Below are 25,947 nucleotides of genomic sequence, written 5' to 3'. Positions count from 1 at the left end.
CGAATTTCGAAAAATCAAAATTATGTTGAAAAGGCGCCAATTGAAATAAATGTCTTTTAATAATAATAATAATAATAATAATAATAATAACAATAATAATAATAATAATAATAATAATAATAATAATAATAATAATAATAATAATGATACTTAATAATGTGAACAGTTTTGTGAACTGTTCCCAACTCACAATAACCATTATAACAGAGGATAACCGAACTCAATTACGAGCTCGAACGATTTCAACCTAATAATTGTGTATTCTCTTGTTTTTATGACCTGGACACTAGTGATATTTACCGAGATTCCCCGCTTCATAATGACGGTGGGCCAATAACCATCACAAACCACCCCGATTATAGGACAGAAGCCTCCAAATGTTTCGTTAAATCGGGTGAGTATACAATTTGTTGTGATCTGTACATGTTTACATAATGTGAACACATCTTTGAATTGCCTGAGTGGTTCTTTAAGGTATAGAGCCAGACAACTGTGACGTCATCGGAGGTATCTCAACATCACTAGCAACAACAAATCTTCAAAGCAGTAACATCAGATGAAGATGTCGGTTGAGTCGGAGAATGCGCTCCGGTGAGTGCACCAAATTTGAGTATAGCGTAGAAGTTTAATTCTTGCATTCTTTTTACATTATAATTGATAGGAACTGAACTTGGTTACAACATCATTGATATCAATGGAGGACAGAACGTAAGCCAATTTAACATGTTTAACTTTCTCTACTAGTGGAAACTCGTAGTAGGAACTCGAATATATAGAACTTGTGTCCAGTTTATGACGTAAAAGAGGGACCTCCAAATTGCGCAAGGATTCATGAAATATTTTTGTCCCTATAATTATGGAGAAAGTTTTGGTGTCATTTTGGGGGGAAATGTTGAGGGTTTCTAGAAAACTTGAAGTTGACAATAATGTCAAACAAAATATTTGTCGTAAGGAAAATATGCACGGGAAACCATTAGTTATGGCTTGATTGCATTATGCGACCTTTTGTTTTGATGAATACCATAAAATAGTTTTATTTATTATTTTCGTGTTACGATAATACAACGCCATGGTGAAAATTAAGACAATTTTGAATGTTAGTATTGAATTGACTAGTATACACAATGAAGATGGTCCTTATATTCTAACTTCTCAAAGCATCGTACATCGTGAGCATGGTGAGGACTGGTTAGTAATGTCGTCGATGTACTCGCCTTTTACCATTGCGGCCCGGGAATAATTATGTCCGCAGTAGCGTAAGTGAGCATTTTTACCGATCCATGACAGCGCTCCCAGGGTTTTTCTCCAGTTTTCCTCCTGCATTCTAAAATCGGACTTCTTATCCTGTCTTTTCAAATCCCTTTCACCTCATTATGTTATTCTGAATAAATTGAGCACTTAGTAGATGATAAAGTTGCGCATCATAAATCCATGATTTATTATTTTCACAATTTGATAGATCGGATTCGGCGACCACCCTGCTAACATTGATGAAAATGGCAAGAGAAGTAGCTGTGGCAGTGCCTATGTTAAACCCGCTGAAAGACGTCCTAATTTTAAAGTCCTTACGCGAGCCCATGTCATCAAGGTTGGTATACATATCTTACTTGACTGTAATTTAACCAAACATACACACACTACACAAACGTATTGCAACATCTGAAAAAAGAAGAACTCGACAAACAGTAAGTTGATGATTCAACTAACATGTCCAATACCCTGTCGATTTCACATTGCGTAAATGTTCTTTATATAATAATTATAATTATGAGCAGATTAATGAATTGATGAAAAGTGTCACCTATGGTCACATAGTACGCGTTATCCATTGCTTATAGTGGTGGCAAGATTGAAATTCGTTTGAATGAAGAGAAGAAGAATCTGAAGTCCACAAAATATCCATATACATGTACCTTTCAAATGGTAGCCATACGGTCTATTTGGTTTCTGCAACGTATCAAGAAATTGGTTACGAATGAAGTTTGCACGCACGGGGTGCTTGGAAGAGAAATAATAGTCTAAGATGACGTCTCATAATGGTTGGGAGACTAGGCAACTTTAAGTTCCAATTCGTAACCAATTTCTTGATACGTTGCAGAAACCAAATAGACCGTATGGCTACCATTTGAAAGGTACAGGTATAGACCCAGACTGTAAATTGATGTTGTATGCAGATGACAGTACAATCCTATTTTCTCATACAGATCCTAGTGTCATATCACAAAAATTAGGCCAAGTTCTTGAGTCTTGCAGCAATTGGCTGGTAGACAACAAATTGTCTTTACATCTCGGCAAGACTGAAAGTATTATCTTCGGATCCAAAAGGAAAATAAAAATGTTGACAATTTTTCTGTTGAATGCTCTGGCCAGATTATCAAAGGCCAGGAGTCTGTGAAATATCTGGGTATTAACATTGACCAATCTGTGTCTGGGGAAGCAATTGCAAACAATATTATTCAAAAGGCAAATTCCAGGATGAAATTTATGTATCGCAATGGCAGCTGTCTCAACCAAAACTGTCGCAAAATTCTGTGTTCGGCTTTAATTCAATGCCACTTTGATTATTCATCTTCTTCATGGTATTCCGGACTCAGTCAACCGCTTAAAAATAAACTTCAAATCACTCAAAATAAAATGGTGTGCTATATTTTAAATCTAGAACCCCGGTCACATATTGGTCAAACCGAACTCAACAGTCTGAATTTTTTAAATGTAGAGTGTCGAGTAAATTTTTTAAAATTATGTCATGTGCACAAAATTTATTATGGGTCAAGTGCCCCCTACCTGTGCTAGTTTTTTACCAAAACCTCAGAAATTCACAACTATAATACTAGAAGGCGGCTTTTTAATTTCCATTTGCTAAAATCAAAAGTTCAGCTGGCACTACTTTTTATTACAGTGCAATACGGGATTGGAACATGCTTCCAAATGACATCAAAAATATCCCCAATCTTAATCATTTCAAGAGTGCAATAAGGAAACTTTTCAGTAATGGCTAATTTCCAGTGGGGTCTGTTGTCCATTGTGTGCTTTCTTTCTTATTTTGTTTATACTCTTGCCTTTTTTGCTAAAATCTTTCTTTCAAGGACCCCATTGGAAATAAGCCTGAAACATTGGCTTTATGGGTTATCCCGGTTCCTAGTGTATTTTTGTTGATGCTTTCTGGTATCGGGCCTAGAGCACATCTAGGGAATCACGGAATCACGTGCATAGCTGATCTTCCTGTCGGACAAAATCTCCAGGTACGCATGAAGTGGCCAAATACGGATCTAACCATTTTTTTCTCAATTTAAATCTATGCAAATATACCGTAATTGGTCCCATAAAGATATAATTTTAGTTTAGTGAAGTGGAATTTGTAAAACGGTGTGTCCGGCGATTTATATAGCCAGCAGTAATCCCAAAAAGTGTTAAAATGGCGTATGTCTCGCTTTGTCTGAATTCTTCACCACATAATCGTCTCGACGGATTTATTTTCACGGATTCCTCAAAATTAATATAGGATATATTGCAAACTTAACAACACCCGAACATGAAATGTTGCCATGTGATAGCACTGGTAAGGCATGAATTTCATGAAAATATCAACACGAACAAAAGTATTTTATGTTTGAAATCGCGAAAATATCTGTACGCGAAACTAACCACTTATACAGTACTGACGAATGCCAGATATAACAAACAGCGATGGAGGTCCTTGGACGGTTTATACTTGTTTGCTATTCGTCTGTATGCGATAATCAAACATAACTCTACAACACACAATTTTGCTACGTTATGACTACGAGAGCACGCCTTAATTAAAAATCGTCAAATCAAAATTTAAATGATTGGGTGCTGATGTCAGCATCATTATATAGAACCGCTGACTTAACAATAAATTCAATTGGTGGAAAGGTGAAAATGCTTGAGACAAAGATGGAAAAATATTGCTAACATAATAACAGAAAAAACCCAATAGCCTTCTACAATGTCCGTCATTCCCGTTCGTTGTCCATCCTTTTTGTACGTTTGTTCTTCTCATCCTCATTCACATTCACACACCCCCTGTTTGGGAGATTAAGATCATATCTTGGGTTGTATGAATTTCAACTGGAATAGCCCATTGTAAATAAAAAATATTCATATCTCAGTCAGGATCACGTGATTTTTAGTCAAATTCAACCTGAAATCATGTCAAATTTGACCCGAATATTATAAAATTTGACACGAATTGCGTCAAATTTTACATGATTTCTGGTCAAACTTGACTAGATATCGTATGAGACCTTATTCTATCGTTCACAGCATCTTTGTAATGATTCTGACCAAAAAACAATGACAATATAACTTTAATTTTCATTTCAATACTACAGGATCATATAGCTGTACAGCTAAAGGTGGACGTAGAAAAACGAGATAGTGTACTCACATTGGAAACGGTAGGTTGATACACATGTATGATTATTTACTTACACGTAATCTGCATTTTGATGGAAGTAAATTGGGAGACGAGGCTGTCAATTGCATCATAACTGTTTTGTTCCTAAAAAGTAACAATGAGGACTCTTTTGTCAAAAATGTTGTCAATTACGATACTTCTAGGTACACAGCTACCAAATGTACCATTTGAATAAAATATCTAAGTGTATCCAGAATATCATCACATATAATTTGTCAAAAATAAGAACGTATTAAAATATACCAGCACAAAAAGGTTCCCTAAGCCCAAAATGAAATATAGCGTTTAAATGAGTGATTCAGTCCGCATGCTTTATCTTTATCCTTAACGATTACTTTATATTCTGCAATTTAGAATTTGGCTTCTTTCAATGGAACTGAAGCGTCGGCGTTTTTCAAGACGGGACATGAGGTATAATACTGAATTTCTGAAACGTTAAATTAACGATAACGATATGAATAGTGCCCTTATGATTTTCGTTGCTCATGAAAAATAAACCTAAGACATTAAAGCTGAATTTTTAGAATGTATGCTCAATCACAGAAAAGCGAATCGCAAGCATGCTATGTGTTAAAAACGACATCGCTTTTGCGAGTTTTTAAAAAATATGACAACTCCTGAGCGAGTTGGCTTGTCACGTGGATACATCAATCAATTATTGCCAACCAACTGGATCTTTGTTAATTTATTTACTCTTGTTAATCATCAACTTTCGGATGTGATGTATTCAAAATAATAATAATGAACATCAGTGGATGTCCTAAAAATGTAACTAATTCGCCATGATAGCATAAGTACAAAAACACATAATTCTGCGATTGCCAATCGTTTTTGAAAAGCGATGCAGGTGTATTGTGATCGCCCATTGATCTAGTGTAAATTCCGATTAACGTCGTTAATTACTTCCTCAAAAGTACCGCCAGCTAAGAAAATAATGTCTATATTCAAATATTGTATTGGTAAATTCTAGCAGTTTGCGTTATGCTTTTATTACATTCAACATACGTCGTTGTAGCCGGAAACCACGTGGCCAGACGCACAGATCGGAGCAGTCTCTAATTTTTATTCCTTTGGTATCGACGAACCTGATTGTTTCCCATTGAATTCGAAAAGGTAAGTAAAAATGTACTTTCGCTATGCAGACCACGCACTACAAAATAAAGAACGTAAAGGTCATGTTTACTTCTAAACATGTGCTTACTTGAAAGGGCCGTCACGAGGCCCCATTAACATTCGCACAAACACATTGGTCCTCCCTACAGGTTTTATCCTAACATGGGATACGACATGGACAGAGAAGGCCGATATCGTCGGGCCGGTATGACGTTTATACCGATAGTCCTGCACCCAAGAAGTGTTGGCGAGATTACATTGGCTAGCAGTGATCCTTTGCAACCACCGCTTATAGACCCCAGATATCTTGAAGACCCGTTTGATGTCAAAGTACTTGTTGAGGTATTGTTATTAAAAACTTGGTTTGTGTTAGAAAGAAAGTACAATGGTCGTAATGAACTTAAAAGTGGATCTGATGTATTTGATTGACACTTTTGCGACTAACCGGCGCGCCTCAGCAAAGAGTCATGAAGTGTATGCAATAAGCCAACCGGAACGGTATAACAATTTAAATGGTAGTCATTGTTGAAGAATAGTTCTAAGATAGCTTAAGATGACAGACAGACAGGTCTCTAGATCAATTCTAGTATTATTGTGCGAATTGCCCCGTGTACCTTATGGATGACATAATTTTACTTAAATAAGGATGACTCTGTCGTCGTATTTGCTTAAATAATGATTGCTCTGTGACGATTGACGTCGTATTGAATGCACTCTATATTATAAGGCAATGCATTGCATTGTAATCAAGTTCATTGTATTAATCGAGTTCATTGTTTGCAAAGGCATGACAGGCAATTTATACCGATGAGGTTATCATTGGCCCCTTCATTTGGCATAATAATACCGAAATATTTTCAGTATAATAATTTCATAAAGACTATCCATACAATTATAGTTCAAAAATTCTCAAAACAAATCCAAATATGGTTGTTATTACAAGGAGGCCATAACTATTTGGATTTGTTTCCAGAACTTTTGGACTATATTTTCAGTACTGATTATTAAAGGAGTATTTCGTGATCCTAGCATCCTCTTTTTATGACATTTTTCAGTACATATCCACGAAAAAAGCATATTCCCAAAATTTCAGTTGATTCCGATTTTGCGTTTGCGAGTTATGCATGATTATGTGTATTACACTGCTCCATAGACAATACGTTGTAATTTCGTTCTGGTGCACCAGAATGAAATTCAAATTTCGCGATATCTTTGCTAAACGAATTAATCTGCAAGAAATATTTTGTACATAAACATTATGTAGCCAGAGTATTCCAGTGATATAAAAATCTCAACTTTTTTCTAGAAAAGTGGGGGGATGAGGCTGTGGATCACGAAATGCCCTCTTAAAGTAAATAGTAGAAAATTTGCAGCAGCATGTGCGCAAGTACTACCAACCCACTATAGAATAAATTACCAATTGCAGGTGTTTAGAATTATGTGAACTATCGGTAGCTCAATAGTATATCCTGAAAACCAACATGATATAAAATATAAGTCACCCTAGCGGCGCGGGTTATTGGTACAAACTGAGTTCTATGCCTAACTCGATTTTTACCTTTTTACCTAACTTGATGCTGCAGGCAATTCGAATGGTGAAGAGATGTACAGAGACTAAAATCATGAAAACCATTGGGTAGGTCAATACCTCATAGTTACGTGTATACCAGGTGCGTAGCAAGAGCATCAGGGGCCCATGGACAAGGAGCAGTACGGGCCCTTTTAACAAGGGCGGAATTTAGCCTACCTTATGGCAGTTATGGGGGCCCTGGGCCAGGCCAAAATTTGGAGGCCCCGAACTCACGTGCCGAGGAAGGCATGAGCACCCACGTCAGTTGCCAAGTTTTGGTTTAACTAAAGGGGGACTACGGGAGACTAACATATTTTGTTCAATTCAATTTCAGGCTACTAGTATTTTGGCCCCAGATCAGTATGAATTTTGCTATTTGAATTTGCGCGAAGCGCTGAAAATTGTGCAATTTTGCCCTACTTTAACCAAAAAACATGTTGTTATTGGGGTTAAAAGAAAGATGCATAGGGCAATTTTGGGGCCCCCAAATTTTAGGGGCCCTGGACCCGGACCCATCTGGCCCAATGGTATAAAAATCCAGCCCTGCTCTCCATTATCAGCCATTATTTAATTTTCGCTTTTGTGCTCAGGGCCCCTGAACCCTCAGGGCCCATGGCCTTCGTCAACCCTGTCCCCCCCCTTGCTACGCGCCTGGTGTATACATACGTACATTATATCTGCGTCATCACCGCATACTGACAAACCCTGAACAATTGTTATCGTGTCCCTTTGTAATAATAATAACGTCGTCCTCTATTCGCCGTAGAAGTCACGTAAATAATCGGATTAACTACCATTACAATAGATGAATACAATAAATTGTGAATATATCGCCCTTCACTACACCGTTCATGCGCTATGCATTGTACCATAGATGTCAAAGAAAGACTGATTGCTCGAACTTGATCTATATTTGCTGACATGCACAGGTGATTAGTGCAATCTGCTTACAGTGCAGGGAGAGCTACTCAAAAACTGCATCCATCTATTGCTATGGTAGTTAATCTGATTATTACGTCACTTCTACGGCGAACATCCATATAACTCTTTAGTGTTAGTGAATATCATCTGTTCCAGCTCCGATTGTATTGAAAATATAAGTAAGCGTGTCACTTTGAAACAAAAATCTGATGTAGCACTATTATGACTTGCAGCTAATCAACACATGTACGTCTAGTCTTCTACTTTTGACTAGATCATCCTTCGTTTTTCTTTTTTTCCATGTATGATCAAATGTCGATTACATCAAGTAATTTGGACTGTAGCCATATTATGTAGATAATGTTGGACAGGTCAAGATAATGTTTGACAGGTCAAGATAATGTAGGCAGTTCAACCAACTTTGAAAAAGAGAAACAGGTGTTCGTAAGTGGGCACATTACGGACTTGTTGGACAATGAACATGATGAACATCCAATGGACATCCAATAAACTTGTACAGTGATTTGCGCATTCGGAAAATCATACAAATTCTGTTTTTTTGCACCTTTGATAGTTGCACAGATGTGCTAACATAGCCCTCTAGTGGATAATAGATAACATAGGACATTTAATTAAAACTGAAAACTGTAATTTCTCTACATGGGTAGAAAAATTAATTGCATTTAAATAGGCCTTCCACTTTGTCAATACTGCTGTTTCCTTGTTTGCAAATTTTTCATTTCAAAAATACCTAATGACAACTGATATTTCACCTTTAAGTATATTACATACAATATTTTGTTTGTTGGACTTTCGCTGGGATCACTGAACAGGCTTTTAAAATGCATCAAAGTACTGTAACGTGCATTATATGATTGGCTGAGTGATATCGGGAGTGACATGGCAAAAGCAGTTTTGGACGCAATGGGCTATTCCATTTAAAATCCACACTACCCCTGTGTAAGATTTAGCTAAAGTCTTCCACAGAGGGAGTACGAGTTTTGAATACAATAAACAAATGGGTAACGTCCATTTGAAATACTCACTTCAGTTGTGTAAGATATAGGTAAAGCCATAATACCAGGGGAGTATGGGGTTCAAAATGATTAACCCTTACCAATTACATTTGAAAAACATACTCCCTCTGTGGAAGATATTTACAAAATCTTCCACAGGTGGAGAGTGGATTTCAACTGGAATAACCCAATAAGTCGGTAACGTCGCCATATCGTTATACAAGATGCCCGTTACAGTTATCTGGGATGAGATCAGCATGCGAGAATACCGTAAGAAATTGTCGTACTTTTTAAATATTTTCTTCGTCTGCTGTAAAGTTATTCATATTCTTAATATTTCTATTTTTATTACTATACAATGCAGGGCGAAGTTGATACCGCTTAAGATGCCAGACAGTCACAATGCCGAGTTTTCCGACAAGAATTTAGAGGATTTCGTTCGCCATTTTGCTTTCACCTTGTTCCACCCAGTCGGTACGTGCAAAATGGGAAGGATGGAAGACCATACGACCGTTGTAGATCCTCAATTAAGGTACCGTATGCTATTTATAACTATAGTTATTAATGCCAACATATTTTAATGGTCATTTCGTCATCCACAACATCATCACCCCGCACAGTGTCAACAGCCAGTGTTATATATAAACTTAATACTCCGTTGGTGAGCGACGGGCGATTGGTATTTCACAGAACGCAAGAAAAGGAGGCCTACCGTATCTAATTGGCTAGAAGTCGATCGCTTTGTCGCTCAGAGGTGTAGTACAAACTCAAGATGGAGACATGTATTCAATTCGATTGAATCGATATTCTATTATTGACGCAGATAAAGAAAGTCGATAAATATACATTGTATTATAGATACAGCACCTGGGTTTTACACGGGTTTCTTTGTATAATTCATTTCTCAAACAGTTGAAAATATCACAATTTTTACTTTGGATTTCAAAATCTTTACTTTATGCAGTTAAAGGTATCCACAGCAAACAGCAAGGCCCCTCTAATTAGTGTATTGTTTTTCGAGTTAGTGTGCTGGAAACAAAACCTGCGTTTTACCTGAAAACAAATCGAATTTTCTATAATAGTAACACCATATGTGGTACTGATCATGCGCAAATCGTAGAATAGAAACTAAGCGACAGGCTCTATGGCAGGGCTATGGTATCTCATATCATGTAAATGGTATGCTTAGCCTGAGTCGCTCGGCCTATCTCGAACAAAATCGCCATGCGTAGCTTTTGAAAACGAGAGGATTCGCCGTACTATCACGGCAGTTTTTGACACGAAGATATAGGGATGATGACGCAGTGCCCCGATATATTCCGTACTGAGATTTTATGTCATCTGAAACCTTTGCCCGAGTACAGGGTCTATCAAAATAAAGTATTAAAAAGTATTGAAAAGTATGAGGTATTTGGTCAAAAAAAATTCTTGTTCCCCGACAACTGAAAAATCATTGGTGTATGACCATGAATAAGGACTCATTTTTCGTCAGAATAGAATATTAAAGTCAGAAAAAATCATACAAATAACAAGAAATCCTCCTCTAATAATTACCACTTTTAACGACCAAGGCAAAAAGCGGGTTTGCACTGTTGAAATAACGGTAATGGCGCCCTCAGTTTAATGAGAATATATAAATATTAAAAGCTTATTTACAACGAGATTAACAAGATATTAACCCTAGTACTACAAGAGGATGTACACACATGATACAGCAACCTTCCGGTTGTAACACCCCCAAGATTTCAATCCACCATACAAAAAAGCGCGTGTATTAATATGCCCAAACAACTTTATACGCTAATCGTAAATCCATCCTTTGCATGATAACATTTTACCCCAACACCTTACACCTTACGGGGATAGGGCTGACCATCAAAAATGAATCGCGGGCGAGGCCCACCATAAGTCTCTACAGTAAAATCCAAGATTTTCATTTTGAAAATCCGGTGCAAATTGCAGGTTCGTAATTTTTTTAGCCGAAAATCAATTAGCCTATACTTTTGTACACAGCCAGAATTTCCCAATTTTGCGAGAGTACGCCCACATTATGACGTCATAGCGATATTTTGTGGGGATGTTTGTACCTTTTTGGGTGTCGTCACTGAATAGAGGACACACTAATAGCAATTACCTATCAAAATATTATGACAATATAGTCTGGCCCCTAACAAATTGTATATTTCAAAGCTACCATGGCTACCGTCCTCGTTCGTTTTGCGGTAGGGATTTGTCGCAGAAAAATTGAATTATTATTATTTAGTTTTATTTTTCATTTTTACAAATATGCCGGTAAAGTATGATAAAATTGTTTTTAGAAGGATTTTCTATTAACACTTTAAATTTGAGAAAATATTTCGTTATGCATATTAAGAAGTTTTGAACATCGAGTCTTGAGTCGGGCAGAACTGCATTTGATATCAAATTCTTCATAAGCTCTGAGACATAGCCCTACCGTGTTTTTTGGCCTACATGTAATACGAAACTTTCACTTTCGATGGAGTAACATTACATTTCCTTCACCATATTTTTGTTAATATCTTCCCCTTTTATTCTCAGGGTGCATGGTATATCAGGATTACGTGTTGTGGATGCGTCAATCATGCCTCATCTGACGTCAGGTAATACAAACGCACCATGCATAATGATTGGAGAGAAAGGAGCTGACATCATACGAACTACTCAACATTCCAAACTATAGACATGTACTCGACCAATTAACCAATCAATACGCAATTTGTTATCATATCCAGGTAACACAACAATTTGTCGGGGTTTGAACTCACGGCGCACCGCTTTGGATACTCTATGAGCCTAGCGCCTTAGACCGCTCGGCCAATTGTCTTGTTGGTATCCATTTGAACATATAATCGCAACTTCAACATAGGCTATACCACGTGACAAGCAAAGGCAGAAAATGTACCATATTTTGGAATTTTATTTGCCTAAAAACATCAATGTGTATTAATAGCGCTCAATTGTTGTTAACTGCGTGTTCTACAAACAGAAATCCGACAATAAATGGGCATCTACATGGACAATACATTATATCAATTTTGACTCGCCGGACACGCGCGCTCGTACATCGTATATACATGTGTGTCAGTATAATACTATAGTGGAACCTACCATTTGTCTTGTATACACGTTCGATGTTTTTATCATTTATATAAAAATTACACATTAAACCTCAATTTTTTTTCAGGAAATAAAAGATTAGATTACCATAAAAACGAAACAGCAATCTTTGGCGGGGTCTAATGTAATTTTTACATAGGATTTTCAACGTTTTTTCTATCCGTATTCTTGCTCAATTAAAAAAAAATTGAAATAAAATTCTCTGCTTCTTAAACGACATCAAATGTGCCACAATTGGGTATCACGATTCGTTATATATGATGTGCAGTGAATATTCATATATTCTTTTAAACATAGGATGCTTCAATTTTGACACAAAAAATATTTCATTGAAAACCCTCTCACTCGGCTATTTAAAAAAGGTAACCACGCTTCCCTAGAATGTGCAATAAAGTAGCATTAAAAGTTATTTTAGCAGCATTCCAGAAACACTTGTCGTTTGGCGAAAAGAGGAGTAATTGAGTACGGAGTAGCATGAGCCGTACTGTATACTATTATTACATAATAAAAGTGTAGGGGGGGGGGGGCACTCACTAAAAATGGCTGACCGGGATGTGCGGCCATATTGACTCCCATTGTGCAACTCCCTCTCACCCAATGAACCTTTTTTAGTTGTACTGAACTTCCTCTCACCCAATGACCCTTTTTTTTTGTTTTCCTGTCAAAAGAACCATTTTTTTTTCAAAAAATTTAGAAACTTTCTGATAATCTCTCAATGAATGACCCTGGGTTTTTTCATTATTTTTCTTGAAATTTTTCAAAAATTTTCAAAATATTATGTATCAACTTTTATATTTATATTCCTCCATTCCCCATTGGCGTAAATAATGACCCAAAACTTTTCCCAGTCTCACAAAATAACCCTCTTTTTTGGTAAGACTTTCCCCTGTCTCACGTAAAGACCCCCTTTTGGGGGGCCTTCTCCCTGAAAGATCCCCCTTTTTCGGTGTTTAGGCTCTCACCGAAAGACCCCTAGTTTCGAACTGCGGTCTGCACATCCCCGTCACATCCAAAGACTATTCCCCTCGGAGTCCAGCTTATGCCCAATCACTTCGGGAGGACCGACGCAACGACTGTGACACTACTAGTGTAAGGTTATGTCTAAATAAAGTACCGAAGTAGTGGTTAGACCAAGCCTTTAATAGCTCAGACCCAGCATTTAATGTAAGTAGCCGACGCGTAACCTATACTAGCTACAGAAAGCATTTGGAACCAATCCATAAATCATGAGTCTCCAACTTGATAAGGAACTTCCGTTGCACTCTCATCGAAACGTTCTTTCATCTTGTTTTGATTTTGCTCTGCGTGACGTTGTGAGATCTTCCTTACAATTTCTAATTGAGAGATTAGATGATGAATGTGCTCTCTGAGATTCTGTTCTGCATAATTGCAGTCTGACGTGAGCGTTACATCTAAAGGAAGTCTCGCTTCTCTACCATACAAAAGAAAGAACGGACTGAAACCAACGGAGTTTTCAGCAGGAGTTGTACGGTATGCAAACTGTATGGCTGTGATATATTGATCCCAATCAGTATGGAATTCATTTACATAGTGTGAAATGGTGTCTAAGATTACAGCATTGTACCGCTCTTGTATCGCGTTGCATTGTGGGTGATAACTTGAGGTATTCAATTTCTGTGTTCGCATGATTCGACACACTTCCAAAACGATCTTGCTCAGAAACTTTGTTCCTCTATCGCTTAATAACGTTTCTGGACAACCGTGGACACATATGACATTATCGAAAAATGCTCTTGCTATTGTGGAAGCATTTGTTACTTTCAAAGGTACCAAAATGGGCCACCTGGTGCAGTGATCCGTAAAGCAAAGAACATAACGGTTGCCAGAGGTTGTAATTGGTAAAGGTCCTAAAATATCAACACTAACGCGTTGGAAAGCACCTGGTACTTTCATGATTTGCATTGGGGCGATAACTTTGTGCCTATGCGTTTTGCGTTTAGAACAGGATATGCAAGATCTAACCCAGTTATCTACATCACGATACATCCCTTTCCAGAAGTACCGCTGACGAATTTTGCTGTAAGTTCTTTGAAATCCAAAATGTGCAGCTAACACGTGATCATGGCAGTTGTTCAGAACTGTATCAACAAAAGTGATTGGAATATACAACTGATAAGTATTCCTTTCTGGCATGTGCCTCTTTGCTGGAGTATGCCAAATGTGATATAATAATCCTTCATGGACATAATATTGATCAGCCTGCAACAACAGATTTCTAGCTTTGAGAGCATCATCTGGCAATGTGTCGTGCTCTAGAAAATTCAACATAGAACTAGCAAAAGTATCGGTCAGCAGTGCATCTTTAAACCCTTGTAAATTGATTTCAGCTGGAAGAGTCGGTACATCTTTGTTTTCCACCTTTTTGTCATTCCCAACACGTTTACCATATTGATAACGTATATGACAACATTCACTTCAGGTTTTGTGTCACTTCTAACATCACTATCTACATTGTCATCAGGCAGCTCAGACAAGACGTCTTCCGAAATCTTGTCTAAGTCTGAACCTATCCATACATTGTTTAATTCTTCACTTGAATCAGACTTACAATGGTTACAATCGACACAAGTGTTTAGATAGTCATAGTTTAACCTACTAAGTGCATCAGCGTTACCATTATTGCGTCCCCTGACATGTACTACATCAAATGTATATGCTTGAAGTTTAATTGCCCACCTAGCTAAATGACCAATTGTTTGTTTCTTCCTGAAAAGCCATTTCAGTGCACAATGATCTGTGACTACTGTAAATTTTAAACCATGTTGTAGATATGGGGCATATTTTTTGACTCCTTCAACAACTGCCAAGGCCTCTAATTCTGTGGTCGTGTAATTCTTCTCACCTTTGTGCAAAGCTCTACCACTATAAGATATGACTCGTTCTTTTCCATCTTGATTCTGAGCCAAAATGAATCCTAACCCTACGCCACTGGCATCGGTTTGTAAAATGAATTCCGTGCCATCAAATCTAGGATAGGCCAAAATTGGTGGTTCTTGCAACTTTTGTTTGAGTGTTTCAAAAGCAGTTTTGCACTTTTCATCCCAAACGAAGTGCACTTCTTTTCTTGTTAAATTGGTGAGAGGTTCTGCAATCTTACAAAAATCTTTGATGTATTTTCTGTAGTACCCTACAAAACCCAAAAATGACCTGACCTCAGAGACCTTGGTAGGTGGGGGATACTCCTTTACAATTTTGACTTTGTCAGGATCTGTCGCAACACCATTTTCACTCACTATATGACCTAAGTATTTCACTTCTTTCTGACCAAATGAACATTTCTTTGGCTGTAGTTTTAGACCAGCTTAACGAAAACGGTCAAACACTTGTTTTAGATGACATAAATGCTCAGAAAATGAATTACTGAAAATGATGACGTCATCTAGATAACATAGAACAAACTGCCAGTTAAGACCTCTCAAAACCTCTTGCATAGCGCGTTGAAATGTCGCAGGAGCATTATGAAGGCCAAATGGCATTCTTTGGAATTCAAATAGACCATCTTGTGTCACAAAAGCGGTGAGAGGTTTTGAACTCTCTTCTAAGCCTATTTGCCAATAACCTGAAGCAAGGTCTAAAGTTGAGAAGTATTTGGGTTTGGCAGCGCCTAAGCTATCTAGTGCGTCGTTAATGTTTGGCAAAGGAAAATTGTCACGTGGACAAATATCATTCAATTTCTTGAAATTTATCGCAAATCTGTAAGAACCTGGAGAACCAGCCTTGGGTACCATACATACAGGAAAACACCATGGACTAGTTGACTCTTTAATAATTCCTTGATCTAACATTTCATTGACTTGTTTCTTGATTTCCGCTTGAATATGTGGAGTATATCTATATGGTCGAGATCTAATTGGTGGATGTCCATTTGTTTTTATTTCATGTTTTACACCAGAATAATCTCCATGCGGACCTCCTTCCACTTTAAATATATCAATGTATTCATTGAACAAATTAGTAATTTCTGACATTTCTGAAGACGACAAATGATCAGTGTTTACAGATACTTTAGAGAGTACTTCTTGTAGCCTAGGATCATCATCATTACTATTTATTGACGATGAATGAATTTCATTGACAAATTCTTCCTTCAAGTTAGGAAATGGAACTATTTTCTCAGATTCCATCAGTGTAAATGTGCCTAATTTAGTCCTAGGATACAAAATGATTGGTTCATCAGTTGTATTCATTACAACTAAATGAGCACATTGATCAATTACACTTGACACCGTATTGGCAACTAAAATTCCCAGGGCAGTAACACGCCTACCACCTTGACAGAGACCAATGGTTTGTACTGGTAGCCTATTGTTTATTTTTGCACAAACTACAGACTGAGTGTGAGGAGGAATTTCTTGTTTCTCTAGCACTCTAATCTGACTACGCTTTTTGAGCTTCAACTTACTTTCACCACAATCAATAATGGCACAATGTTTCTTCAAAAACTTCTTGCCTAAAATGATGCAAGAACTAAGATTGCGTGCAATATTGACAGATATGACCAAAATAATAAATCCTGTTACCTCTAAATCACTACCATTTGCTACTCGAGCAGATTTAATACGAGGTTTTTGTATCATATGATGAACTGAATGCAGGTTTGAATACAACCAATCATGGTTTATCAAATTAATTGAAGCACCTGTGTCAACCAAACATTCAACTGGATTACAATTTATGGAAGCTGAAATGGTATTTGAATCAGACAAATTAATTTCAACAAATAAATCGGAATTGTTCATATCACTCTGTCCATAAGGTGGTAAAGGGCTATGTCCTCCCTTTTTGTCACAATTGGCAAATACATGTTCATTCTTACGACTATACTCACTCCCACCTGCATGTTTTTGAACATGCTTGTTTCTCTTACGATCCCTCGCAGATGGGTACATTAGTTTAAAGGTTTACCGTCAATTCCCTGTTTTGCATAACATTTTCTCCACCCATGGCCTATACGTCCACATCTATAACATGTTATGTTTCGTTTGGTAGACCTATTGATGGGCACATGATCTTGACTTGAGTTTGCAAAGGAAACCTTTTTACTATCTTTGTCACTTTCTAACTTCCCCAGTCTAGTACTTATATTAGAAACCATGTTTGCTACAGAATCCAATGTTACATTTACTTCATCCACTGAATTACTAGAGTTTTCTACAGTTTTAGTACTAGATGTGTCACTTTCAGCGGTTTGCTGCACTGCGATACCTAATCGTGCCGCGTCTAAGGCATTACGGAATGTCTTAGGTTCTTTGGAAAACACAAATCCACGCAAAGGAGGCAATAGACCTCTGACAAAAATTGACATTTGCTCGGAATCTGTTTTACCAACTTGTCTGCACCAGCGCATAACATCTGACGCGTATACGTCCAAAGTTTCATTGGTGAGTTGTTTACGCGACAGCAATTTTGATTCAATTCCCCAACGCCACGAATCACCCTCAAAATTCTCCTTAAGAAGAGCCTTAATCTTATCAACCGTGTCCTTATCGCTTTCGGGTATTGACTCAAGAAAGACGCTAGCATTGCCCTCAATTTTAATTGTCAGAGCCAATGCTGCTTTTGGCGCAGTATAATCTCGAAGTGCAGCATAATTTGACAATTTGGTAATAAAAGAATCTATATAAATCATCTTCAGGATCTCCTGAATATTTGATTTTTAAATCATACATGTCGTATTTAGTAGCCATGTTTAAATCAAAATCTAATATTTCATCATCAGAACTACTATCAGATGTATTAGAAATTTCTTCAAAGCTATCATTAAACGTTTCTTGTAATTTAATTTCATCATCACCAGAAGCCATGGATGTTTACAAAAATTAAATCCATTACAATATTTGTCATCAAAATAAGTTGATAAATTGACTCGCTTTAATAAAGCAAAATTATTTAGAATATTTTCAAAGTCAACTTATTAATTCACATCAACAAAGTTTTGCAAATAACCTACATACATACAAGTTTTCCACTATCTATTTACATACCATTAATTCATTGATCAAATAATTCATATTAGCAATCATAGTAAACTACAAACATGATGACCATCAATGAACCCGGTTGACTGACAAAGAAAGCCAATTCAATTGAATGAGTAAATGTGCGCGAATTTTAAATACATCCCACGCCACAGTTTATGACGGCTGAATGAACAATCAGACACAATTCAAAGCCAGCTTATAACTGACTAAAGAAAGCAAGCTTCAATTCAATGAATACAATTGTGCACTCCATTGATTACACATTAAAGCAAACCCGTCACATACACAGCTGGTATCGATTGGCAGCCAACGCCCATGTCTAGCGCAAAATTACTCAACTCGCCAAATTTTGAAATGAAATAGGCCTACTACGTGCCTAGACTATAGATAAAACATACAATATATGTTGATGCCACCAAAAAAAAACTTACCACCATCATATTAACTTACCAAAATAAAATTTGAAACAAAAAATGGTAAGGGTAGCCCGTAGCATCACTCAGAAACTCCGCTGACGTCTTCGGCCGTCGATGAACAAGATGTATTAATATATTGGGTAAAATTGTCTCTTGTAAGTGTGATCTTTAAAATAACATTGATATAAAAATATCAAAACGCCTTGGCTTTCTCCACCATTTCTAATAAAGAACTTTGGGAATAGGACTCGCTAAATATTTTAACCGGCGAGGTAGGTACCAGGGAATAATCACACGGCTTGGTAGATGCGTCTTGGTTCACTCGTCTCTTCTAGTCCCTCAGATTGGTATTCGGTTCATCGTCTCTTCATCATAGGCCTGAGTAGGGGCGCTAAAATAAAGTTCTTTATAGAACCAGAGGTTCAACCAGGGACTTATTTAGGCTTTTAGAATCAGCCAAGCACGAGTATTAACACACAAACATGAAGACAATCACAACCACAATTTACTGTTAATTAAGTTATATTTATTACTTACTACATCTTCTTCATTCGGTATGAAACTTTATATTAAAACTAACAAGAGAACTAGGAGTAGAACAAACTCCATTATCCAGTAATAATTAGCGAGAATTGTACTCGCTCTAAACTAAGAAGTTGTGTTCAAATCTTGACGCACACGGAGAGTTTATGGAGAGATGTTAACCATCTGAGTGAATGCCACAGACTACAATTAAACATCCGTTTGCATCGTCCACAAAACTTCTCTTTACAAAAGACCATTGTGACGTTTAACGATAGTCTAATCGAAATGATACGAGAGAGTGATCTCACTCGAGGTGAATGACACCATAGTTTTGAATAAATAAATAAATTAAAATAGAAGGCACGGGTTATAAAATAATATATCGCCACAACAAAACTATTCTTCCAACAAGACAAATAATCTGAGACCAGTTTCATCAAAATCAGAGCAAATTTCATTTTCGTCACAGCGGGGGCAAATTTGCACCATTGACGTCACAATGTTACTCTTTTGCACATATCTCCATGACCGTACCGTACACGTGGGTCACCCAATTTCTGGAATGCTGAAAATACCTCTGTGCGCTCACTTTCGTTTTTGTCAAATTCTAATGTATAGGCCTATCATAAATGTCCCGTCCATTTGATCCCAAGAGATATTTAAGCAGTGTAACTTCTGTTTCGTCATGTTCGTGCACCCGGGCTAGCTAGACATATGTATATAGTTGCAATTCTTCTTTCCATTCCTTCCACACCGTTTCGCAATCGTATCTGATGTGCATTGTAAAGGTTTCGGTGGTTTCAATCCACTTACCAGGGGCGTAGCCAGCTTTCGTGGTGGGGGGGGGGGGAGGGCAAAATAATTTTTTTGGGGCACAGACGAAAAAAATTGCAGTTGCATCATACAATACATAGAGACTGTATGTCTTCGAGCTTCCCGAAAAGGGCCTTATTGGGATGATGTGCGCGCGTATCGCGAAAAAAATGGTATTTTACACTATTTTCGCCCATTATCCGGCTAAAAATGGCTTTATTGTTATAATGTGCGCGCGTAGCGCGGAAAAATTTAGTATTTTACACTATTTTGGCCCTGAATTTTGCTAGAAAAGGGGCTCTTTGCCCTTTTTTCTTTTCCTTTGCCCTCCTGATATTCTCTTTCATTTTTTGTCAGAGGGGCACTTTTTCTTTCATTTTTTTGTCAGGGGGCACTCTGCCCCCCCTGCCCCCCGCTGGCTACGCTACTGCCACTTACATTACTTGCCATGCCTAGTCCTTCATCAAGACTATGATAATGAGTTTCATTTGCTCCATCGCCTGCATTCTGATTGCCCGTGCCATCTGCGTCACTATTTTATACTCATCGTTATCTGCTTAAACTTTATTTGTCTGCTAATATTATCTCAGCTGATTTCATCCACTGCTTTGGTTCATTAATTTTTTTCTTTAAGACTCATCTCACAAGGTTGGGCTGGGCCTACTGAATGAGACTACAAAAGGCTGGTTATACACAAGGCTTGGTTACACAATTATGCGCTTCAGAATGGCTGGGCCTAGCTCTAGTCTTTTTAGGATTTATGGATTGGTTTCAAATGCTTTCTGTATTAAACACCATGAACACTAGACCTAGGTTACGGCTTTTTACATAAAGGCTTGGTCTAAGCTATTAATGTCTTGGTCTAACCACCATTTGTCTAACCACCGTTGACTTGTCTTTCTGTACTTTATTTCAGCTTTAACTTTAAGCTTACTTAGGCCTGAAGTGAAGGCATAAGCGTACACTAGTAGGTGTCACAGTCGTTGCGTCGCTCCTCCCGAAGGGACTGATAGGCACAGACTGGACTAAGCTTTACAATCTAAAAATGTTATTTATACAGTACGGCTCATGCTACTCCGTACTCAATACACATGATAAGTTCCTACAATCCTATGTTATTGTATTCTAAGTTTTTCAAGGTTATAATCTAACATTTATTTATTGTGAAACACTACGTAGTGGCTAAAGTTGCCATCCTGGCTGCTTGTTCTAGTCCAGGCGGATGTGAGTTCATAAGGGCAATGTCGGGGATTATAGGTCACAATCGATGGGGAGAGATGAGGTCCGACCAGGTCCGACCGAGTCTCCTACACAGGTTACGCTCCCTGTGGAGGGGCGGAACCAAACTGGCTAATGTGGAGACTAAGCCAGTTTGCGTCGGTCTGATACTCGTCTTTGACCATGCGCAGATCTGGCTGGTCAGGAAGATATTTAATATCCCGAATTTTTAATATGCCTACCAGTTCCATATAACCGATTTGCTAGAGAATATTTGTTACCATGTTTAATAAATTCGTATTAATCGTATAATAAAATATGGCCAAATGTATATTTGTGTACATAGTGTGTGGATCCACTCTTCTACGAACTTGGCTACTAAGCATGTCGGGAAGGATATGGCGGTAGGGGTCAATATGTTCTGGGCAGATGAGGTCCGACCAATTGAATACCTGAGTGGAAGAAGGGCCCAACTCCATCAAAACTGTTTTTGAGATATTAAGAAAAAACTTAATATTTGGAAAAGTTTTATAGGCAGAATGTTTTTACCTTCATACAATATTGCATACATTCAAAATTATATATGATGTTTCCATGGTAATGGTACAGGTCTTAATACGAGCTGGAGTTGGGCCCTTCTTCAACTAATATACTGCAAGTGCCAGTTCCGTAAGCAGGTGTCTTATAAATAGCTACAGAAATTTGGTAATTATCTAAATAGAAGCATGTAATATGTTAGCAAGAAAATGTATTGTTGTGAAAAGCAGATTTCATGGATGAACAGAATCCCTCTGTAACACTATATTTGTGGAAGAAGGCCCAACTCCATGGAGTTGGGCCTTTCTTCCATAAAAACCATGATTAAGTGTATGTGGAAAACTATTTAGGAAGTGGATTTTGGCTCATCGGTCACACACAAGGAAGAACAGTCTGCAGGCAATAAAATGCTGGGTCTAACTCATTTTTGTAAAAAATTGGAGTTGGGCCCTTCTTCCACTCAGGTATTCAATTGCCTACGACCTTGTGTGCATTCATGTGTGACAGGCAATTCCCGATAATAATAGAAGTTCCCTGTCTAGTCTCTGTCTGGGTTGCCATTTTATTATCCATAATATATCACTAAATCAGTTTCTCACAGAGCTGCTATAAAATCGGCCTTAATTGTAACAACTATATCAGTATATCCACTTTTGTGACTAACAAAACTTATTTTTCCCCTGAAAGACACTCTATGTTTCACACATTTTTTCCATAGAATCCCTTCCGCGGTGCAACCCTCCCGGCTCCGAAATAAAATATGACTAAACTGACTCAATAATTGTGGAATAAAATGTAGGCCTACATAATGAAAAATAACAATTGTTAAAATAACAAAATATTAATATCAATAAAAATTAATATAAGGTAAACTATAAAAATTAAACTTAAATAAAGCTACAAATAGAAATAATAAGAACTGTCTTTAAAAAAGAAAACGCGGTTAATTATTCCCAGGAGGGTGAAAGCCAGTAGGGCCTATTATAGTAAGAGAGATGAATATAATGAACTTTGTACTCCTGATTACAACAATCAATAATGACATTGTGAACACGGCCTGGAGGTAATTATCAATATGGTTCAATTAGTGTATCAGCATTTTTGGGCGAGAAATGCGCAGCATTTCTCGCACTATTGCGATGGGTTTTGGCCTACTTATTCCTCACAGCGTTGCAGAAAATAATCGTACTGTCTATGTAATCAGGAAACTACAAAGGCGATAGTGTACATTTAAATTTGTCATTACTACTTCATGTTGATATTCAAACAGTGCTATAAAGTTGTCTTACCAAGGAATGTGTTTGTATTAAAAGAAATAATTGTTTTACAACTTGGATGAACTAGAATTACTTTTATGCAAATCCGAAAATTGCAACAGATATTTTTATTTCTTTAAGATTTAGCGGTATTGCCAGATTTTACGTACAGTTGGGCTACATTAATAGCCTCATTATAGTTTTATTAATACTGGCAAAATACTTGCTTGTATGTGCTTGATGTTCTACTATAGCGTATAAAATTTGTTAATGATACTATAACCACACAGTCAGTTAATTTATGTCAACATGTCCTTTTTTGCAAACATTGAACAAACGTTGAACAATGACATCTCATTTACATAATAATGAACTCATGTTTGTGAGCCCATTTTAGTGGTCATTATCTTATTTACATAATGGTTTTGACATCGAGTCATGAGTGGTGATTCATTGTTTAATTAGGTCAAGTAAAATAAATAACGCGTATATCGTCCCCGCCCTCACCGATATTTGGAGATTTTCAAATATTTTTGTTATTTTTCCCATTTGCTTCCTTACTTTGTTTCTAAAATTGTTGTGATGAAATGACATGTTTAGAAGTTCTTGGTTATCATTTATAAACACATTGCAAACACTTTCTTCAAGTTAGGGGTAGGGCTTTGGGGGAAATAACAAAAATATTAGGGGGCCTCCCCGATTTTATGATGTGTTGACAAATATTTGCAATTGCAATTTTACACAGAAATGAATGGTAAAAAAAATAACACAATAACAAATAATAAGGACCTCCCTCACCAATTGTTGAGAAAGTCCGGACGATATACATGCTATTTTTTTACTTGGCCTTAACATACTCCCTCTAAATATTTTGCCGTAAAGTCCTATGGTGGAGGGCTATTTTGTTGTTTAGTCCTACAAAGGTGGGTGACTAAAAAGTAGCCTGTTGGTACATGTTTTACCGTACAGTCCTATGGTGTAGGGTTTTTTATTTTATTTTTTATTTTGTTGTCCTAATTTGATTGCTCTCCTTGGTCTCTTCGTCATTTATATAACTTCCAACACAAACCATCTTAGGGACGCACCATTAGATTCTCAGGGTGGTGGTAGGAAGTTTTTCAAAATAATAATAAAAAAAAAAAAACTTCACCCACTACATGAGCAAAAAAACAACTTTCCCCACCAACTCTAAAAAAAAACCCTTTCCCCGACCCCAACTTCCTACCCCCCCGTATCAAATGGTGCGTCCCTTAGTTTAATTCTTTCAATCAAAATTTTACTCCTCTGCTAATGATGACAAGTGAAAATCGAATACTGCATTAGGCCAAATAAAAATATAAACATGTTTCACGTCCACTCCCGCTTCCTTTTTGGAGGTTTCTTCAATTATATTTTTTTATTTTGAAATTCAGTTATAACTTTTAAAAAATTGTAATGATGACAAGTGAAAATCGAAGTAATACTGCATTAGGCCAAATAAAAAAATAAACAATTTTCACGTCCCCTCCCGCTTCCTTTTTGGAGGTTTCTTCAATTAAATTTTTATATTTTGAAATTCAGTTATAACTTTTTTTAAATTATGTCTAGGAAGTTGAGATGCTTTCTTTAGCCTTCCCAATATACAAGAAACAATTTGGAAAGTTTTGAGATCAGTAGAGGGAGCCTACCCCTCAGAACAACAAATAAAAAGAGACCCTCTTTTTGCAGGCATTATTGTGCATGCTAAAATAGCTCTCAATATGGGTATTTACATCGATTCTGCGATACAAAATAAAAAGGCCCCTCCTCCTTTTTTTCAAAAACCTGGACGTGAAACATGTTTTTAAAGAGCCCCTCTTTTTGCATGCATTATTGTGCACGCTAAAATAGCTCTAAATATGGGTATTTACATCGATTCTGCGATACAAAATAAAAAGGCCACTCCTCCTCCTTTTTTTCAAAAACCTGACGTGAAACATGTTTTTTATTTTACTTGGACTTATCAATATGGAACTACACCTTTATCTTGACAATTCATTGGCTCGCCCTATTCCTTTTAAAGGAATTTTTATCTGAAATTCGCTATAAGCTGGATTTGCCTGTATGTTGATTTCAGTTTTCTTTTCAAGCCATGTACAAGTTGCTTCAAAGAGAACTTTAAGTAATGCTCTCCAGGTTTGGCAATAATTTCTCAGATGAGTTTTCTTGGTTGAATTAGCCATTTGTATGTATTGTTTCAAATTGTGCGATTATGGAAATACTACATGCATAAAATGGGAATCCCCCTGATCTTATAACCCACTATTCCATGAGATATAATTGGCTTAGAACAAGTGGGATCACAGAGAGTTTCAATGACAGCTCGTACCATGTTTACTTGGATAGACTGACCGAATTTGCACCAAGTTTAAGCCCAAATTGGCCCATTGTAGCATTTGACCTTTGACCTTGGGTGACCTCGGGTTGACATTCATGTTCCCCTCATATCAAGGATGCTTTGCACCAAAATTAAGCCTAATTAAACCATGTGACCTCGTTTGACCTTTGACCTCAGGCTGACTTCCAAGCTGAGGTACAATTTATATTAAGCTTGGGCCAGCGGTTTTTTTGACCTGACCAAATTTGGTGGTCATAGCATGCCGTGCAAAATTACCCCTGATAACCCTTATATTACCTTTGACCCCTATCTGTGTATAACTGATATTAAGCTTGGTTTGTCGGTTCTTATGGCCACGTTTGGTCGAAATCGGGTCAAGCACCTGGCACTAGTAGCATTTTAAAGATTTTCACATAATGACCTCTAATAACCCCTACATTGCCTTTCATCCCTGTGTATAACTTTGAAGGAGTTTGGGTCGGTGCTTCTTGTGGCCAAGTTTGGTTGCGATTGGCACAAGCGTCTGGCAGAAGTAGCATTTTAAAAGATGGTTTGACGAAAGAAATCGAAGAAGCACATTCGCCTGCTCCACAATATATCAGGCTGTGCAATAATTATGTGTACC

The 25,947-nt window shown here is 37.3% G+C and overlaps 1 protein-coding gene and 1 long non-coding RNA gene across 2 annotated transcripts; both read left to right on the top strand.

Annotated features, from left to right (window-relative positions):
- The first annotated feature begins 4,352 nt into the window (after window positions 1-4,352).
- On the top strand, window positions 4,353-5,538 carry LOC140165472 (uncharacterized). The gene is made up of 3 exons (XR_011860734.1): window positions 4,353-4,421; window positions 4,796-4,852; window positions 5,457-5,538. It is a non-coding gene; the product is annotated as an uncharacterized lncRNA (long non-coding RNA).
- Window positions 5,539-5,707: 169 nt separating this feature from the next.
- On the top strand, window positions 5,708-11,762 carry LOC140167041 (alcohol dehydrogenase [acceptor]-like). The gene is made up of 4 exons (XM_072190519.1): window positions 5,708-5,896; window positions 7,138-7,190; window positions 9,426-9,593; window positions 11,621-11,762. The coding sequence occupies exons 1-4, from the start codon at window positions 5,717-5,719 to the stop codon at window positions 11,760-11,762; spliced, it is 543 nt and encodes a 180-aa protein (XP_072046620.1). The 5' UTR covers window positions 5,708-5,716.
- The last annotated feature ends 14,185 nt before the right edge of the window (window positions 11,763-25,947 follow it).

The sequence above is a fragment of the Amphiura filiformis genome, chromosome 12 (genome assembly GCF_039555335.1).
Source record: "Amphiura filiformis chromosome 12, Afil_fr2py, whole genome shotgun sequence".
NCBI lineage: Eukaryota > Metazoa > Echinodermata > Ophiuroidea > Amphilepidida > Amphiuridae > Amphiura > Amphiura filiformis.
Note: the sequence above shows the minus strand (reverse complement) of the source record. Positions and strands in the feature narration are given on the sequence as shown.

What these genes read in the sequence shown, in the direction of transcription:
- LOC140167041 (XM_072190519.1), top strand. Translation starts at nt 5,717, where the DNA reads ATGGGATACGACATGGACAGAGAAGGCCGATATCGTCGGGCCGGTATG. An exon ending in ATGTCAAAGTACTTGTTGAG is followed by an intron (nt 5,897 to 7,137) that starts GTATTGTTATTA and finishes TTGATGCTGCAG; the next exon opens with GCAATTCGAATGGTGAAGAG. An exon ending in GTTGTAGATCCTCAATTAAG is followed by an intron (nt 9,594 to 11,620) that starts GTACCGTATGCT and finishes TTTTATTCTCAG; the next exon opens with GGTGCATGGTATATCAGGAT.